The sequence below is a fragment of the Mauremys mutica genome, chromosome 3, assembly GCF_020497125.1.
Source record: "Mauremys mutica isolate MM-2020 ecotype Southern chromosome 3, ASM2049712v1, whole genome shotgun sequence".
Taxonomy (NCBI): domain Eukaryota; kingdom Metazoa; phylum Chordata; order Testudines; family Geoemydidae; genus Mauremys; species Mauremys mutica.
The window spans coordinates 23,071,373-23,090,963 of NC_059074.1; the positions used below are offsets into that span (position 1 = coordinate 23,071,373).

The following is a 19,591-nucleotide window of genomic DNA, read 5'->3' on the forward strand; positions in this document are numbered from 1 at the left end:
GCTGATGGGAGATGTTGAAAGAGATTAGGTGATGGTCAGAGAGGTGGACCTTAGCGAAAGAGGGCAGAGACTGGTAAAGACTATGTTGAGTGAAGAGCCCTTTTTGTGAGTGAGAGAGAGCTGAACAAGAACTACAGGTCAAATTAAGAGGTGTGGGCGAGGAAACATACAGATAGGGGGTTGGATGGCTCATCAGCATGGGGTTGAAGTCACCAAGGATGAGTGTGGGAGATTGTGAGGAGAGGGGGAGAGCGAGAGAGAGAGAGCAAGGAATCAAAATCTGAGAAGAAGGCTGACGGCGAGGAGTTGGGCAATGGTAGATGACAGTGACATGGAGGGGGGAGAAACAGTGAGAAAGGGGAAGAGAGAAGGTTTGGAAGCAGCAGAAACAGGAGAGGAGAAGCCCTACATTCCCACCACCATCTGATGTAAGGTGGGGCCTGTGAGAGAAGAAGAGGCCTCTATAAGAGAGTGCAGCTGCAGTGTCAGATGGAGGGGTGCAAGTCTCTGTGAGAACCAAGAACTGGAGGGAGAGAGATATGAAGAGATAGTGGATGGTTGTGATTTTTTTAGCGATGGAATGGGCAACGGGGTGGAGGTGGCGGCGGCATGCATAACAGAGATGTCAGTTTTCCGTCATATCCATGGGAGATCATATTGAATTAAGTTTAAGTATCTTTGGGGTCCATTGTAGTAAATGAATGGCTTATGTATTATTGTGGGCCAGGTTTGTATGTAACCTCTCAAAGGGAGAGATGTGAGACCTGGGGTTCTATATGGAACAATGTGCCAGACAAGAATGAACTTTTGGAACAAAAATTAAGTGGTTTTCCTGGGGAATATCTAGGGGGAGGTGAATGCAAATTCCCCACCTCCAATTATGCAAACCCCCAGCTTTTTGAAGCTACATCATGGGGAGGAGGCTGTTATCTTCTGATCACAGCTCCATGAGGGCAAGATCAAAGACCCAAGCTATATAAATGAAAGACTGAACTATTCATGGTAGTTCTGGTTCTGAATCTGAGACAGTTATGAACTTATCACCCAGTTGTGGGTTTTGAAGGAATGATATCTACCAGAGCCCGAGGCAGGAGTTGGGGTGACCTCTGATAAGCTTTTTAGCATGTTTGCAGGTTCTTTTATTGTTTTTAATATGTTTTCTCTGTAATGCTTCCACCTTAACAATAAATGTACTTGCTTAGAAAGAACTCTAACTGCAGGAAGTACACTGCTTTGAAGAGAAAGCAAAGCGCAGACACTGGCCTGTTTTGGCAGTGTGGCTTGCTGGGAATATCATATTGTAGGCAGTGAACTGCGCATCCTTGTAAAACCCCTGGTTGGGAGGGAGAGATATGCGGGTCTCTGCTCAAGACAGAAGCAGTCAGCCTAGAGTGGGTCCTTCAGAGGACCACAGAGGGATTGGTGCAGATGCCCTGAACTGTGACAGTGGGGTAACAGTTTTTTATTGACTTGTTCTACAAGATATACTGTGTGCATATAATCAAAAGACCTATTTCACTTACAAACGTGAAATACTCTAGCCCTGCCATTTCTTTGATTTGAACAATATAGCTTTACCTATTAACCTGCAGTTTGCATGTGTGTGCGTTTGCATAGCATTTGGTATCAGTACATTTAAAATGCAGTGTTCATATTGAGTATCAGCACGAACAGTTCGCTTCCAAGATGAGTCTTCAAATCAGAGTCTTTGTGAATCTGAAGTTATTTAAACACTTCCATTTGTAAAGCACTGCAGATTGTAGTGTGGGCTGTAGATAAGCATTAACCTTGGGGTCACACTTGCTAAACTAAAGAAAAACTCAGCTGTGTTTCCTTTTAAAGTTCGGAATGTTCTCAGTATATAGAAACAATGGAGTTGCTTTATTTTTAAAACTGAATCGTAGCTGCCATTGAGAAGGTAAAGCTTAATTATTGCACACAAACTGCTATTTTCTGGGACGGTGATACACCGGCTTCTCTTATCTCAAATGTGTTTCTAGTGCTCACACCTGGTCTTTTCAGAAGTAAGTCCTCCACTGCCCACTCTCTTTTTAGAACGCACCCAGCCATTGACGTTTTGTGTTATGTATCAGCCTAATACTCAGTGTAATTACTTATTAGTTCACAATTTAATTTGCTGATGAAGTTTATTAAATGCTAAAATAACCCTGCCCTTACTGTCTTGTTCTCTTACATACAAAATGCAGCTTTATTATGTGTGCACCACACACACTAATACAGGGGTCGGCAACCTTTCAGAAGTGGTGGGACGAGTCTTCATTTATTCACTCTAATTTAAGGTTTTGCGTGCCAGTCATACATTTTAATGTTTTTAGATGGTCTCTTTCTATAACTCTATAACTAAACTATTGGTGTATGTAAAGTAAATAAGGTTTTTAAAATATTTAAGAAGCTTAATTTAAAATTAAATTAAAATGCAGAGCCCCCTGGACCGGTGGCCAGGACCTGGATAGTGTGAGTGCCACTGAAAATCAGCTCACGTGCCGCCTTCGGCACGCATGCCCCTGCACTAATCGTTCTCTGTCTCTCTCTCTGTATGTATATTTTATCTGTGCATGCATGCAAATTTTGGCCTAAAGATCTCCTTGTGACTTGGTATCCCATCTGTGAATGGGGGATAATATTTCCCCACTTTAGAGGGATGTTATGAAGATAAGTTCATCGTTTGTGGAGCACTCAAATACTAGGTGATAAATGCAGCTGAAAAGCCCCTGGGGTAATAAAACAATTCCACACTCAGTGCAGCAGTTGGTTGGTGTGCAGTAAATAAGACGTGGGGCCACATGTTGCTGAAAAGAAATATTGAGCCTCATCCTATTTGCACTTAATGAGGCAGGATGGAAAATATAGCATGTGAACATGTAACTGTATCATAATACTGAGGCACAAGATTGCAGGGACAACCTTAATTACATCTTAACTTCTTATCTTTTGAGTGCTTGACTTTGCAACCTGGGACTGAAATCTCTGTCAAAAGAGATTGTTTGTTTGTTTTCTCTTGTGTCCTTTCAAAGGCTGCAATTGTTTCAATTCAAAGGCCACAATGCCAGGCCTCCATTTCCCTGTAGTATGAAGAAGTGCTTTTTAAAAATGGAAAACACAGTTCAAATGTGCATACTGTAAAATACTATAAAATGAAGAGTAGTACTCAGAAAGCTGTTGGGCAGTGAGCTAAGGATACACCATGTCTTCTGCACTCTGAAATCCTTGTGAACAAAAAGCACAAGAGCATGAGTTTGGGACAAGGGCTTTGTTGTGGTGTGTGCCTGTCCTCTAGTGCCCTCTGCTGACCTAATGAGGCCCTGCAGGCACTCCCTGCTTCAGGGCCCCTTAACAACTCCACACCCCTAAAGGGGGATGTAAGACAAAATTCCCCTGACTGGGGTACTACTTTATTAAAGCCAAATAACCTTGAAATAAGGTCTGTCCCCGTGGGATCGGGCTGCCCAGCCCTCCTCCTTCTTGGGGCTTGTAGTTTCAGTCCTGGGCTCTCTGGCCAGAAGTCTCTCCCTTTGGGCTCAGGGTTGCACAGCCCCCCTCCTTGTGGCCTGTGGTCTCTGGGAGTTCCTCTGTTTTGGAGAGGTGGTTTCTCTGAGAACAATTCCCTGAAACTGAGCCCTGAAGGCCTTTTATCAGGCCCAAATGCATTTTATTCAATTAACTGCCCACACAGGCTCTTTAAATTAGCTTCTCACAGTAGCGGGGACCGGGGGGCGGTACTTAACTTCACATACATCTTGATGACTTCACTGGGATTCCTCATGTGTATCACTTGTAGGGTTGGAGCCAAAGTTTCAGTCTCCACCTTGAACTTCCGGGCAGTTTTCTGACTCTTCCAGCTATTTCAGCATGTTTTTATTCCTGATAAATGTATTTATGTGTTTCTAGCAACAAAATCCTTCTTCCTAAAGTGCATGCTGTCTTTTCAGAATGAATGTTGTAAATAGGACCCCTGTCATGCAAATACGTTTTTGCTTAGTTTTATTCACATGAGTAGTCTCTTTGAAGTTGATTAGCCAGAGTCTTAGATGGTGTGAATTAGTATAATTCTATTTAAGCCAGTTATGCCAGTTTACACCATCTGAGAATCTGGCCAAAGGATACTACTCGCATGAGTAAAGTTAAGCACTTGTATAAGTGTTTGCAGAATCGGGGCCTAGAAGAATCATAGGTAATAGGAAAAAATCATTTGAACCACATATTACAGATTCATAGTATTGATTTTTATTTATTTGCTAGAATAAAAAAAGATATTTAATTATGAGTTTGGTACATGATAGACTATTCCAGCAGAGGGCACTTAACCACTGTCTCAGATTATTTTGTATGGTGTAATAACATGCAGACTTTCAGGTAGCAAATTAATATGCTTGGGATAGAGTATTTAGTACATTCTGTGTGCTGTATTGCACATTATGGTTGGTTGTTGTGGGAAGCCCACAGGGATTTTCAGTGGTTTAATTAGTAACATTGTACAAGGGTGCACATTTGCTCTAAATTCAATAGTGTAATTAAACACAAATTGAGATTTATGAAAAATGTGTACATTTGGTTTGCATAGGAAGATTGACATTGTCTGGGGTGAAGAGAAAAAAAGTAATTAAGTTTTTTTTTGTCTCATCCCAATGCTCAGTTTTGAATTTGAGTATAATATTGGGGGGGGGCAGTTCTGTGAATTAGTTGCTCTTTCATATTAGTTTAATAAATTAACTTGCTACTCATTACAATTAATTCTACATTTGACATATTGTGCACATCATTGAAGAGCAATATCTGTTCTTGTGGAGAAGAAACAAGGAAACTTCTGTCCCTACTCTGTCTATACTGCAGAACCTATGCCACAGCCCCCAGTGTAGATGCAACATATGCCAACAGAAGGAGGAGTTCTGCCGGTAAAGTGTAACCCTTCTACCAGCGGCCTTAGGCAGCAACAAGGGACAGGTCCTTATTTTAGGGGATTCTCTGCAGTTTCTTAATTTTTGGCTCGAATGTCCACCAAGTGATCACTACCTATAACCATTCTGAGTACCTTTGCTAGGCAAATCTGTACCCGCTTGCAAGCACAGACGTTTAAACAAACAAACTTCATTGTGGGGGAGGGGAGGGTGTGGAGGAGAAAAGGGAAAGGCTAGGTTGACTGGGACAAATATTTACAATTTCTCACCTTCCACCACCATTTACCCCAGGGTGCATAAGTCACCGTCACAAACAATTGGACCCTGAATGACTGATGCAGTTTGTTCTGCCTTCCAGCCTCCCACTCTCAGTTCATGGTTCCCCAGCTTCCACACTTACCGTTTGTGATTCCAAGAGTTCAGGAAAATCAGAATCCCTGTTTTGTAGACAGCTCTGGGGCTCTACCAGCCCTCCTGCTTTATTGATTTCAGCACCTAGGACAGGCAGACCTCACCCGAGTCGCTAAGCTGACACAGACTGTTGCTACAAATTCCTCTGCTCTCGCTTTAGTGCACTCTGTTGCTCTCACTCTGCTGCTAGAAGCTGTGACCTGTGGGTGAAACCAACTGCTGCTTTTCTTTGCCTACCGGGTGCTATGGCTGGGACCAGCTCCAACTTTGCTTTGGCTGCTTCTCAGATGACCAGAACTGCGGCTGGGCTCTGGCCTCTGCTTGCCACTGGTAGGAACCTTTGGTGGGCTCTGCTCACATAAGGCAATGATGGGTCTTAGCACAGCAATTTCAGATACAAGGGTTTCAGTGCTTTTAAGAATCCATCAGAGTCCCTACCACCTAACAAGGTGTTCCCAGCACAGCATGTCCAGCCTTTGTACTTCTATCCCCTGGGTCTGTCTGTCCCTGGCCTCTTACCCCACCCCGGAAAACATTCGTTTAATCAGGGTGATTCCTACCCAGTCATTTTCCAGGCTTTGTGCAGGTGGGGTCCCAACAGGGTAATCTCAAAAATTATGGGCCCCAAGTACAAAACTTGGATCAAATTATACCCCTGTGTCCACAAACTACCTGTTTATATGTAAATGAGATACTATCGCAGTTGACACCCCTTGCTGTCCAGCAGATGAGGTATTGCCTTACTCAGTCTTCTTTTTCGGTCTGAAGTAAATGTAGAGCAACAACTATCGTTTTACATTAAGATGGTTAAGCCAGATAATGGTGTCTGCAGTAGCAGAGTGTATTGCTGTGATGCCTCCTTTGTATTTGTGGGTATTGAGTTGTTGTATGTTCCATGGTCTTTTCTGTGTGACCACAGTCGCATGCTGGAGAGTCTTTAATTTTCCATTTGTGCAGCAAGTATCTGCCATGGTTTGTGTGGATATGGTTTAGGGTTACCCAAGAGCTTCATGGGAGACCAAAGCCAAGGATCTTCCGCACCGGGTCTTTCACAAGGTGTTTATTTGTGACTTCCTGGGAACGTCATTCGGCTTTCCAGGCTTCATCAGGGTTGAAGTTGCATTGTTGAAGGTTAAATGCCTGGGTCCAAAAGGGCTTACGTGACTTCAGGCGGTGGTGAGGGATATTGTTAAGGTCCCAGTGGATGGGAAGATGTTAGTTTTCTATGATCCACTGGAATTCCCAAAGGGTTGCGACATTGCGGTGAATGGTTGGGGGAGCAATGTGTGACAGCACTGGCACCCATGGTGTTGGGTCGACTTGAGGGTTTCAGTGATGCACTACATTGCAGTGTTCAGTTGGACATCAACAAGTTGAGTATGGCTACTTTTGGTCCATACCGGTGCATAGTACTAAGGACCATCGCTGATGTCCATGACACTGATGCTCCTCAGCTTGTGCTTGCCACTTTCTTGACCAGGTTGACCCTTGGTCTTCGCCACTCAGTGAGCTCCCCTTGCTCTTCAGCAGATGGCATCAGAGAGCTCACTCAATTACCTCCCTTCTCTCATAGGCTTCAGGCCACAGAGTTTACAATAGGAACACCACCTCCCCAAGCAGCTGATAGGCGCCCTCCTCTGTTGGTATAGCTGCATCTACTCTGGTAAGCTAGAGGGTGGGGTTTTCTACATACCCTCTGACTGACATAACTATGCCGGTATAAATTTTAAGTGTAGACCAGGCCTCTCTCTCACACTCACATGATTTTGGAAGGGATTCTGGTATGAAACCCTCTCCTGCACGCTTGCGGCACTTACAGGGTGACCAGACACCAAGTGTGAAAAATTGGGACGGGGTGGGGGGTAATAGGAGCCTATATAAGAAAAAGACCCAAAAATCGGGACATTTGGTCACCCTAGACACTTAGCTAAGGATTAATGTGTAGTGATTCCAGAATACCAGTGTGGCCATTCCTTCTTCCTTTCACTTCTCTGCTGATGCTATTTATCGAAAGGAGTATCCTTCTGTCCTTGGTACCTCTAGTACCTGGGTGCTCTTGTGCATTTAGATCCCATCTACAGACCTGCCCCTGCAGTGCTCATAGGAAGTGAGTCTAAAATCCTATTCAGTCACTCCTCTGGGCTTCCTGGTGTATTCTGTCAACTCTTCTTGTCTTGTTTAGATTACATGTTCTTTGGGGTAGGACTAGTAGGGTTTCATTATTCAGCACCAAGCACATTGTGAGCACTATTCAAATAATAAATAATAATATAAAACTTTTTAAACTCACCATCCTGCTGGATGATTGTTCCAAGCTGCAGCATAATATTAACCTGAGGTTGTTATTACATAAGTGTCCTTGGTAAATCTCAGTTTTGGTTCCTTTCTGCTTCTGTGCTTTGCTTCTGCGGACTTTCTTTTATCCTGGTGCCAGTTACAAATGTTTCATCCTCCTTCCTGTACCCTGAGGCATGGAGCCTGATTCTCCTCTCATTTATTCCAATGTAAATTGAGAGTCAGTCCTTTGAAGTCATTGGAGTTACATGGGTGTAGAACTAGTAATAAATTGCAGGAGAATGAGGTGCAAAGGGGTTGGACTGCAGAAGAGGAGCTGGTGAATAATTGCTAGACAAGTACAGCATTACTTTTTTTAGTTACTTCAAACTCTCTAATTGCATCTATTCACATAGATTCATAGATATTTTTTTTAAGGCCAAAAGGGGCCATTATAACCATCTACCCTGACCTCTTGCATAACCATTCACCCATTCATTCCTGCATCAAGCCCATAATTTCTCTTTGAATTAGAGCATATCTTTTAGAAAGAATTCTTGTCTTGAATTAAACACTTCAAGTGATGAAGAATCCATCAGATCACTAGATAAGTTGTTCCAGTCATTAATTACCATCACTGTAAAAAATATATGTCTTATTTCTAGTCCGGCTTCCAAGCATTGGCTCTTGTGATGCCTTTTCTGCTAAATTAAAGAGCCCTCTACCACCTGAGATCTTCTCCCTATGTAGGTACTTAACAGACTCATAGATTCTAAGGCCAAAATAGACCATGGTGATCATCTAGTCTGACCTCCCGTGTAGCACAGGCCATAGAACTTCCCTCAAATAATTCCTAGAGCAGATTTTTTAGAAAAACATCCAGTCGTGATTTAAAAATTGTCAGTGATGGAGAATCCACCACGACCCTTGGTAAATTGTTCCAATGGTCAGTTACTCCTACTGTTAAAAAATTACATCTTATTTCCAGTCAGAATTTGTCTGGCTTCAACTTCCAGTCATTGGATCATGTTTAAACCTTTCTTTGCTAGATTGAGGAGCCCATTATTAAATATTTGTTCCTCATGTAGATACTTACAGACTGTAATCAAGGGACTCCTTAATTGTCTATTTTGTTATGCTAAATCGATTGAGCTCTTTGAGTCTGTCACTATAAGACATGTTTTCTAATCCTTTTATTGTTCTTTTGGCTCTTCTTTGAACTCTCTCTAATGTATCAACATCCTTCTTGTATTGTGAGCACCAGAACTGGGCACAGTATTCCAGCAGCAGCGATCACACCAGTGCCAAATACAGAGGTAAAGTAACCTCTCTGCTCCAACTTGTGATTCCTACTTACGTATTCCACGATTGCATTAGCCATTTCGTCCATAGCGTCGTACTGGGAGCTCATGTTCACTTGATGACCCCCAAATCTTTTTTCAGAGTCATTGCTTCCCAATAGAGGTAGTGACAAGTTCTGAGGTTCTGTGCTGGTTATCAGGTACATTAGCAAATGCGGAAGACACTCAGGCACCAACAGCATAGAGCAGCTACCTACCAAATCTGCCTTAAAGAGAAGCAGCAATCTGGGAATAAGATCCCTGCAGCTTTTTCCATTAGAATGCTAGCCTGGAGAGGTTCCTGCTTCCTGACCTCTCTCAGGGCAGGCAGCAAAGAGTCGGTTTGTAGCTGAATATTAGGGGCCTGTGCTTTCAAAGAAGAATCTCTCGAGTTCTGATCCTCGATGTGTGCAACTAGCTGATGCCCATGCTGTCTGACTGAATACTGTGCTGGATTTTTATTTCATTACAGTAGGGGATCACAGTGATGCTGTGTGGTGAACTACAAAGATGACAAGCTGACACCAGGCCAGATGGAAAGCTTTTTGGTACTGCATATTTTACACTGAGGCATCCAGGGGAAATGTTTCATGGAGCAGAACTCCCTGCATGTTTGCGGTCTGTTCATAAACTAATCCAACATGCATGTTTCATTACAGGTCTCTAAGAAGTACAGTGAGATTGACGAGTTTTACCAAAAGCTGATTGCCCACTACCCAGAGGCATCTCTTCCACCATTACCCAGGAAAGCTCTGTTTGTCGGGGAATCTGATATCCGAGAACGAAGAGTGGTGTTCAATGACATCATGAGGCTCATCGCCAAAGATTTGGAACTAGCAACAAGTCCTGAATTACTGGAATTCTTAGGTAACTAAAATAATTATATTACGCGCACACAATACACACACACACACACACACACACACAAACCTGTTAAAACGATATTAAGTCAAGCACTCAAAAGTTAGAAAATACTAGAATTAAGGTCTCCTGTGCAACCTTAATTCAGTCCCCCTTGTGCATATGCATTATGGTACAATCTTTAATGACATGATCACATGCTATTTTTTCCTTGCCTCATTGCACAGGATGGGCCTGCTCTGGAGATGAATGAGGGCTGTGTATCGAAGGAAGCTATTGTCTATAGATCTTGCTTTATTTGTTGCTGACGTTGGAAGATGTGTAGTGGAAGAAGCAGGGGACTGCAAGAAAAGAAAGGATGGTCTCATGATTCAGGCAGTTGAATGCTGTCCTGGAGAATTGGATTTTGCTCCTGCCCCTGCCGCAGGGTTCCTGTGTGATCGGGACAAGCCACTTAAAGCAGTCTTTTCACAAGTGGTCACTAATTGTGTGCTCCTCATTTTCTGGATGCCTGACTTGAGATACTGAGGTCTGATTTGCAGAAATGGAGAGCACTCACAGCTGCAACTGAAGTCAATGGGAGCTGTGCCATGAACATATAAAATGCTGTATAATGCTCTGAAAAACCGAGCCCTAGGCATCTCAGATTGGGCATCCAATATTAGTGAATGCTTTTGACTCTGATCTCTCTGTGCCTCAGTTCCCCATCTGTAAACGGAGGATAATACACCCACTTTCCTCGCAGAGGTGTTGTGAAAATCAATTAATTAATGTTTGTGAAGCACATGGATTCTACAGCGATAAATGCCATAGGAAAGCCCATGAGGAAATTAATAATTCTGTCTTCATGGTAGGATTTGAATAGTGTGCAATAAATAAGGTCTGGGAACACACACTGAACAATGAGGAGAAAAGACAATATTGAATAGCTGCTCACTAAATGAATGAAGCAGAGGGTCTTGTGGAAAAAATAGGATGTGACCAAATAATTAAAGCCTGTATCATAATGCATACTCATAAGGGGTTGCACAGGTAATCTTAATTCTGGCATTTGACATTGCAACCTTAATAATCTTATAACACAGTATTTTTGTGTGTAATTTTCTAGGTTTTTTTAAAAAGCAAACTGGAAAAAATTAATTCCATCATGTGGCATCAGATTGACACCCACTTGGATTATCGGAAGAGTTGGAACCTTTACATCCACTGCACAGACATTTTCCACTTGAGCTAACAGAGTAACTGATAGCAGTAGTAGGCCCTTATCCTCTGGACCAGCACTAGAGGGGGATGCAACACTTTGGCAGAGGCGTTCACAGATATTTTCTGGCAGCAGAGGAATGATGAGACTTGGGAAGTTTGGGCTGTGTATGTCAGCGTCTCTGCGTATCTGTGTGTTCTCATTGGTACATCTTGAAGTAAATTAATTACCATATTATATATAACAAATTCCCACAGAGTTTTAAAACTGCATCTGAGTAGCCTATTGTGAAAATGGAATAAATAAAATAATGAATAAATAAAATCCACCATTCTACTGTTTCTCCCACGTGCTCCCAGAGATGTCTTGCGTACCCCCAGGAGTATGTGTACCACAGTTTGGGAACCTCTGTTCTAGTGGGCACAGTCTCTTCTACCCATTTTAGATTTTTATTTATATGTGCGAATTGAAGAATTGCACCACATACTTATCTCAACTTCATTTTTCATGCAGTCCAGGATTGTACTTTTAGTTTTCACTCTCTGATGGGGTTTGACCTGAGAGCAGCCCAGATATGTTAAGTCAGTATCAAATATTTCAGATCTAGAGGTGCATAATGGCATGTGAGCGGATAGAGGGAACTAACTCTGCCGTCCAGATGGCTGGATATAGTTGACAATAGCTGATTGTAAAGCTAGGAACACATTCTCCAAGCCTAACTATTGGGAACAAGTGGAAGAAATTGACAAAGAAAAGTATGGCTGTGAGTTTAAATTGGCATGCTCAATTCTTGATGCATTGTTGTTTTTCGCAGGGACAAAATCTACTAGTGTCATTGACTTGAAAGGTAAAAATGTTCCTGAGGAGGAGGAGGAAGATGAAGAAAATGAAGAGTTAGATTTCTTCAAAGAGGAGAGGACATCCGACATAATCCCTCGGTTTGGGTTAGTAAAAGATCAAGATGCCAAAAAAGAGGAGGAAGAGGAGGAAGAAGATGTAGATCCTCTTGGCATAATCAGGTATGACTATTTCCTCTGTTTATGCCATTTTACGTAGAGTATATGGGCCAGGTTTCACTTACACTATTGAAGTGGGAGTTGCAACAGTATAAACCCAGTGTGGAAGCATTTTTATTATGGTGTCCACGTGTGGGCTTTCCCGTTCTTCTTCCTGACTCCGAAGAGCTCATATGCGCCTGAGCATAAGCAACAGTATCTGGAGACTCTGAATAATTAAATCAAGACCTAATTAGGTAAACAAACCTAGATACCTACTTATCTTGTAATTCTAAGGCAATTATTTTCTTTATTTAAATCTGAAATCCCTCACTAATTCCCAAAACCACTTCTAAATTGCAACAGAAACCCTGCGGCTAAATTGGCTTACCTCTGTCGCCAGGATTGTCAGCAGTGCCCAACTTGAGATAATTTAAAGGATCTTCAAAAAAAACAGGAGTACTTGTGGCACCTTAAAGACTAACAAATTTATTTTAGCATGAGCTTTCGTGAGCTAAAGCTCACTTCTTCGGATGCATAGAATGGAACACACAGACAGGAGATATTTAGACATACAGAGAACATGAAAAGGTGGAAGTATGCATACAATCAGAAAATGCTAAGCACCCTCCTCTGAAAATCATGCTCTTTTAAGGTGCATCAAGTCAGACACCCAAAATCACCAGTTACTTCTGAAAATCTTGGCTTAGGACTTTAATACTGCTCTGAACTGGTTCCTCTCTAGGATGGCGACATGGTATGGACCGTTCCTTTTACTTCTCGCACTTAAATCTGAAAGTGATTTAACCTAAGGTCATTCCCAAGCCTGGGTCTCCCACGCTGCAGTCGGGCCAAGCAGAAATGTTTAATTCTGGAAGCATGTTTTAGAGCTCATTGCCACTATTAGAACAAGTTGCAATTACTAACTTTCAGACATTGTTCTTTTTACTTAATGTATTTCATTTCTTGCTTGTCATTAGAATATTTTAACTTTTACTCATTTAGCAATTGAACAGGTTCTTTGCCAAGTATCCAAATTATTTCTTGTTTTTTTTTTTAAAGATGGATTTTAAAAAAATGGTTAAATTACTGTTTACAGTGAGACTCTAGGTATAGCAATACTTCCCACAAAATGATCCTCAGCTGGTGAACTTACAAAAGAAGCTACAAAAGAAGCTGTCCTTTTTTGGATAGGAAAATGATCTTTTGAGTTAGAAAATGTATTGTTGGATTTCCCACTTATACCAAAGATAAGCTGCAAAGAATTCACAGTGCCAAAACAAACAAAAAGTTTGCTTTTCTGTTCTGCGGTGGTTTGACATGCATCTAAATGTCTGAATCTTTGGATCTCTTTAGTGTATTGAGAGATGACCAGATCTGGCACTTAATCCCCATTTAGCTTCCTGTTCAACACTTCCTAACAAAGTAACATTCTTGCTAAAATCAGTGGAGTTTTGTCTAAGTAAGAGCAAATAAGGCACTTAAAAATATGTACTCAGCTACAGTGGGAATCTCTGTATTGTCGATGAATTTTTTTTTAAAATCAAATGCTTTGAACAGTAAACTCAAGTTTGACAGGTGGCTGTTCTGGCATCCAGCTAATCTTGTTCTTTTTCTTTTAAAATGTTGTGCACAAAGCACCAATATTAAGGGTGTTACAAAAGCCAGAAATTTAAAGTTGAAATGATCCGCCTGAATCTGATCTTATGCTGCTGCTGCACTGGTGTAACTCCCCCAGCTTCAGAGGAAGTAACTCCCATTTGATACCAAGGAAATGGAGATCAGAACCAGGCCTCATGTCTTGAGCAGCTCCTTTTGTGCCTGCACTACTGATCTTGTGCTATAGATCTTTATTTATTATTTATTTGTATTACTGTGGTATTTAGAAGCCCAGGACCCCATTGTGCGTAGCGCTGTACAAAAACATAAATAGGTGCTGAACCCTGGCTTCAGGCACTCTGCCATAATTAAATTTCACAGTAACATCTCAAGTAAAATGGCCTGGTTTTTACCACTATAAAATATATAAATACCAGCCAGTTACTCCCCTCCCCCACAGAAATAACATCTGTACATGTTGATAGCCTGTAGATACACCTTTTACAATCTCCCACTGTTCTGGGTCTCCTGTGAATGAACTATGTAAGGTCCAGAAAGAAAACCCAGTTCCTGAGATGAAGGCAGATCTTTAGCCTTAACTCTGGAGTTTTCTGCCCTTTGTCGGTTGTAATGTTTTATCTGCACATGTGAATGTAAAGGCCCAGTTGGCTCTGGAGCAGTTATGATCTATAGTGTAAATGTACAAGTTACTTTTTCAGAGGTGGATTTTGCAAACTTCCTAGATAACACTGGCTTCTTCATATATTAGGGGAAATTATCATAGAACTGGAAGGGACCTTGAAAACTGTTATCATGTCCCCTCTCAGTCTTCTCTTCTCCATACTAAATAAACACAGTTTTTTCAATCTTCACTCACAGGTCATGTTTTCTAGATCTTTAATCATTTTTGTTGCTCTTCTCTGGACTTTCTCCAATGTGTCCACATCTTTCCTGAAATGTGGCACACAGAACTGGACACAATACTCCAGTTGAGGCCTAATCAGCGCAGAGTAGAGTGGAAGAATTATGTCTCGTGTCTTGCTTACAACACTCATGCTAATACATCCCAGAATGATGTTTGCTTTTTTTGCAACAGTGTTACACTGTTGACTCATAGTTAGCTTGTGATCCACTATGACCCCCCCAGATCCCTTTTTGCAGTACTCCTTCCTAGGCAGTCATTTCCCATTTTGTATGTGTGCAACTGATTTGTTTCTTCACAAGTGGAGTACTTTGCATTTGTTCTTATTGAATTTCATCCTATTTACTTCAGACCATTACTCCTGTTTGTCCAGATCATTTTGAATTTTAATCCTATCCTCCAAAGCACTTGCAACCCCTCCCAGCTTGGTATAGTCCACAAACTTTATAAGTGTACTCTCTATGCCATTATCTAAATCATTGAGGAAGATATTGAACAGAACCGGACCCAGAACTGATCTCTGCGGGACCTCACTCATTATGCCCTTGCAGCATAACTGTGAACCACTGTTAACTACTCTCTGGGAACAATTTTCTAACCAGTTATGCACCCACTTTATGGTAGCTCCATCTAGGTTGCATTTCCCTAGTTTGTTTATGAGAAAGTCATGCAAGACAGTATCAAAAGCCTTACTAAAGTCAAGATATACCACATCTACTGCTTCCCCCCATCTGCAAGGCTTGTTACCCTGTCCAAGAAAGCTGTCAGGTTGGTTTGACATGATATGTTTTTGACAAAACCATGCTGAGTGTTATTTATTATCTTCTAGATGTTTGCAAATTGATTGCTTAATTATTTGCTCCATTATCTTTCTGGGTAAAGAAGTTAAGCTGATGGGTCTGTAATTCCCCAGATTGTCCTTATTTACCTTTTTATAGATGGGCACTATATTTGCCCTTTTCCAGTTTTCTGGAAAATGTCTTCCATGACATTTCAAAGATAATTGCTAATCACATCTTGTTTTTTATTTATTGAATAGAACAGAGGCTTGAGTACCATAAACTCTGTCAATATACCTGCCACGAAGGAGCAGAAAAAGCCTAGGTTACAAGCAAGCAGCTCAAACCATCCTAAAAGTGTTAAACTATGTCTAGACCTCAGAAACACTCCCCCTTGCATTCTCCCCCCTCTCCCTCGCCCCGTGAATTCAGTTGTATTTGGTCCTATGTTAGCAGTTTGTTATGTGTCTTTGGTAGGGTGACCATATTTTCCCAAAGGGAAAATCGGACACCCCCAGGCTGGCCCAAGCCCTCCCTGAGGTCACCCAGCCCCAATGCTCTTGGGCTGGCCCAAGCCATCCCTCAGCCTGCATGTGAACCCCCCCATCTGATCCCCCCTACTTACCCACCTGCGACTCCCCAACCTGGTCCAAGCACCCAACTGCCTGCCTGTGATCCCCCTGTCATCCTCTCCACCCTCCTGGGACTGGTTTGACCCCCACTTCTCCCCTGTGCAGGGCTGGTGGTCCGAGCCCCTCCACCACCTGCCTGCAGGGCTGGTGGTCTGAGCCACTCCTCCCCCCCGCCCGCATTGCCTGCCTGCGCATGGGGCTGCCGGAGGACCCCTTGTCCCCCTGCATGTGGGGCAGGCTGGCCAGCCCGATCCGCTCTTCCTAGCCCTCCCTCCAGTGCCGGGCTGGCATTGTCATGATCCCCCATTCCTCCACTCCCCACTAGGGCTCCCACGTGCGAGGTGAAACGCTGCTCACAGCCCGCTCCCACTGCCCCCTCTGCCCGGGGGAGCAGAGAGCACAGCAGGTGCATGGAGGAGGGAGGGCACGCCCGGCCCTGGCTTCTCCCCCATGCAAGGTGGGAGCTGATGGCAGCACAGCAGGTGCAGCAGCAGGAACAGGGGGAGTGGTGGAGTCTGGGCTGCTCTTGGCCGTGCTGTCACTGCCCATCCCTGGCACTGCCTCTGGAGAAGGCTGCAAGTGAGATTCCGTCATGGGCGTGAGCTGGCGAGAGCAAAGGGTGGCGGCAGGGCCGCTTGCTGCCCCCCACTGCTGGCTCCGTGCTGCGATCCCAGCAAATACAGGACAATTGGCCCATATTTAACAAAAAGTCAGGCTATCTGGAAGAATGCTTAAATACGAGACTGTCCCGTTAAAAACAGGACATCTGGTCACCCTAGTCTTTGGGCCGTGGATAGCAATGTGTATGATCTCTCCTCTGAATCCAGTTGAACTCTCCCACATCAGCAACGACCCTGCTGCTCTGTCCCATTCTCTTCTGCCAGGGCACTATCATTAGGAACTGGGGCCCAGGCAGCAAGGAAAGGGGAAGGCCCATGTTACAAGGTGGTTGTTTAAATGTACTTTGGACAAGAAAAACAAGCAAAGGAGAACGCCGTTCAAATGCTGTATTTTCCTAGCGTGCAGTTGTAGGGCAGCCTGTACATCCAGGCACACAGCTGTGAAGCCTTTAGAGTTCTAAACAGGCAGATCTTTATTTGCTGTCAGTTGTTGAGTCACCAGTGAAGGTCGCAAACCATGCTTGGACATCACCGCTGCCAAGTGACACAAATATTTGTGCTGTTTCCAATCCAGTTGCTGTCGGAACTGCAACTTACAAACCCCATTAAACAACCCTTCCGTTCCTCCTGTCCATTCCGTCCTCTTGTGAAACATTTTAGGGCAACAACCTGAAGAGATTTTCAAATTGGAGATAGTGGCTTGGTGCCATAGCTCTTTTTTTTTTTTAAACTGCGGCGTGTGTATTGCTGATCCGGAGAGGGGCTGAGCCACTCCCCTTTAAGCCAGCTTCCTTTGGCTTTATTTGGAGCCTCAGTTCTCAGCCTCATGAGATCAGTTCTAAAAAATCTTTGATTAAATGTTTTTTTGGATAGGCTCCCCTGCTGTTTTTAAACATCGGGCATAGCATTTCTGTTCCCTTTCAAACCTAGTAGATAGGAGGAGCATGGGAGAGGTGCTCTCATTCCTCTAGGAATTTTATTGCTGTAGTTTATCTGTATGTCTGTTGATACAGATTGATCTGTATTTTAACTGTGTTCATTTCTTGGATACCCCCTAGATTCAGATCCCGTCATGGGCTTCCCCTTTCCGTCTGCATCAAAACTGAGGACCTTAAAGGCTTTGCACAGCCTGACTCCCACCTGTTTCATCACCTTCTGTTCCTTGTTTGTCTTTCTTTGCTACATAACTTTTTGCCCCCATTATGGACTCCTCCCACTGTTTGTTTCCCTGTCGCCTCCTGGGCCTGGATCCCACTCCCTGATGCGGGCTGTCATTCTTGTACATTGTCCCTGCTTTAAGACACTTTGTCCTAGAGACCGATAAACCCTCTGGGGGAGGATAGTGTAGATATTGTAGAAGTATCTAAGTTGGAGTTTGTTGCAATAGGTATCTCTGCTTTTGAAAAGATTGCCATGAGATCTTCAGTGGATCCTATTCCTTGTTTTTAATATTTGAAACAATAAAATTTGCCACACAGTTTCTGTGTGTATAAGGGTGGGGGGTGGGAAGATTATTTAAAAACAAACAAGCAAATCCTGCTTTAGAGCAAAACAGAGTTGAGCTAATAAGCCACATGCTAAACCCCATGGCGCCCTCACTCCACTTCTGGCACTGCTTCGTCACTCAATGATTGCTGCAAGAGTCAGAAAGGGATTTTTCCTGTCCAAGCAGAGCATGATGTAATTGGTGTGGAGTGCTATACAGGGAGACTGGATGGCTCAGGGAGTGGGTAATGGGTTATAGATAGGGCCCTACCAAATTTACGTCTCTGAAAAATGCATCATAGACTGTGAAAGCTGGTTTCCCCCATGAAAGCGGGTCTTTTGTGTGCTTTTACTCTGTACTCTACAGATTTCACAGGGGAAAGCAGTGTTTCTCAAATAAGGGGTGCTGACCCAAAAGGGAGTTGTAGGGGGCGTGGGGTCGCAAGGTTATTTTAGGGGGGGGTGGTATTACCATCCTTACTTCTGTGCTGTTTTCAGAGCTGGGGGGCTGGAGAATGGCAGCTGCTGACTGAGGGCCCAGCTCTACAGGCTGCAGTGCAGAAGTAAAGGTGGCAACCCCATACCCTGCCATCCTTACTTCTGTGCTGCTGCTGGCAGTGGCTCTGCCTTCAGAGCTGGCAGTTCCGCCGCCAGCAGCAGCGCAGAAGTAAGGGTGGCAGTACTGCAACCCCGCCTACAATAACCTTGCGACCCTCCCCCCACAACTCCTTTTTGGGTCAGGACCTCTACAATTACAACACCATGACATTTCAGATTTAAATAGCTGAAATCACGACATTAACAATTTAAAAAATCCTATGACTGTGAAATTGACCAGAGGGGACCCTGAATTTGGTAGGGCCCTAGTTATAGAACCTTTCCTCTGTGGGTCCTCTCAATCAGAAGAACCAACCATCATCTATAACTCATGCTCCCTGTAATGGTTTCTTCCTCAGTATAAATATTCTCCCTGAAGGTCACAGCTCAAGACTGGTTAGGCACTTGGATTTGAATTTGGGAGTTCCTGACTCCCACTCCCATGTTCCATCCACTGCTGCTCATTCAGGATATCAAATTTGGCAGCCAAATGCAAAAAGAAAAATAGTGAATAGGCATTCTGAATTGGATGCCAGAGCTCTCAAATTGGCATTGAGGTGCTAACCATGTAGCAAAATGTCTGCTCTATGATAATTTAGGAACCTAAAATTGGTCTCTGTGTATTCCTTTTTTTTCAGATATAATTAATGGCTTTCCTATTCCTGGAACAAATTTCAGTTTTTCCTCTGTCAGTGAGGGACCAATATCGGAGCAAGCTTTTAGTGAGGGCACATTCTGCTGCTGCATGTGCATCTCTTGAGCTATTGTTAAATTTCTGGTTATAAAAAATCATCTGGTCATTATTTCCCAGGCTCTGGGGAGAATTGCTGTTGTAGTCTTAAGCAGTTGCCATATTTTAGCACAGTGGTATGTGCATTTCATAGATGGATAGAGTTATTCCAAATTTATGTATATAATTAAAGTTTGTAAAGCACTTCAAGATCCTTTGGGAAGGAATT

The 19,591-nt window shown here is 43.2% G+C and overlaps 1 protein-coding gene across 3 annotated transcripts in view; it reads left to right on the forward strand.

Moving 5' to 3' along the window:
- Positions 1-19,591, forward strand: part of HS1BP3 (HCLS1 binding protein 3) — a 74,767-nt gene that overhangs the window by 12,534 nt on the left and 42,642 nt on the right. For all 3 annotated transcript variants that reach the window (XM_045011567.1, XM_045011569.1, XM_045011568.1), the window contains exons 3-4: positions 9,601-9,808; positions 11,818-12,022. In XM_045011567.1, coding sequence (XP_044867502.1) covers positions 9,601-9,808; positions 11,818-12,022 — 413 coding nt within the window. The remainder of the gene's footprint in view (positions 1-9,600; positions 9,809-11,817; positions 12,023-19,591) is intronic.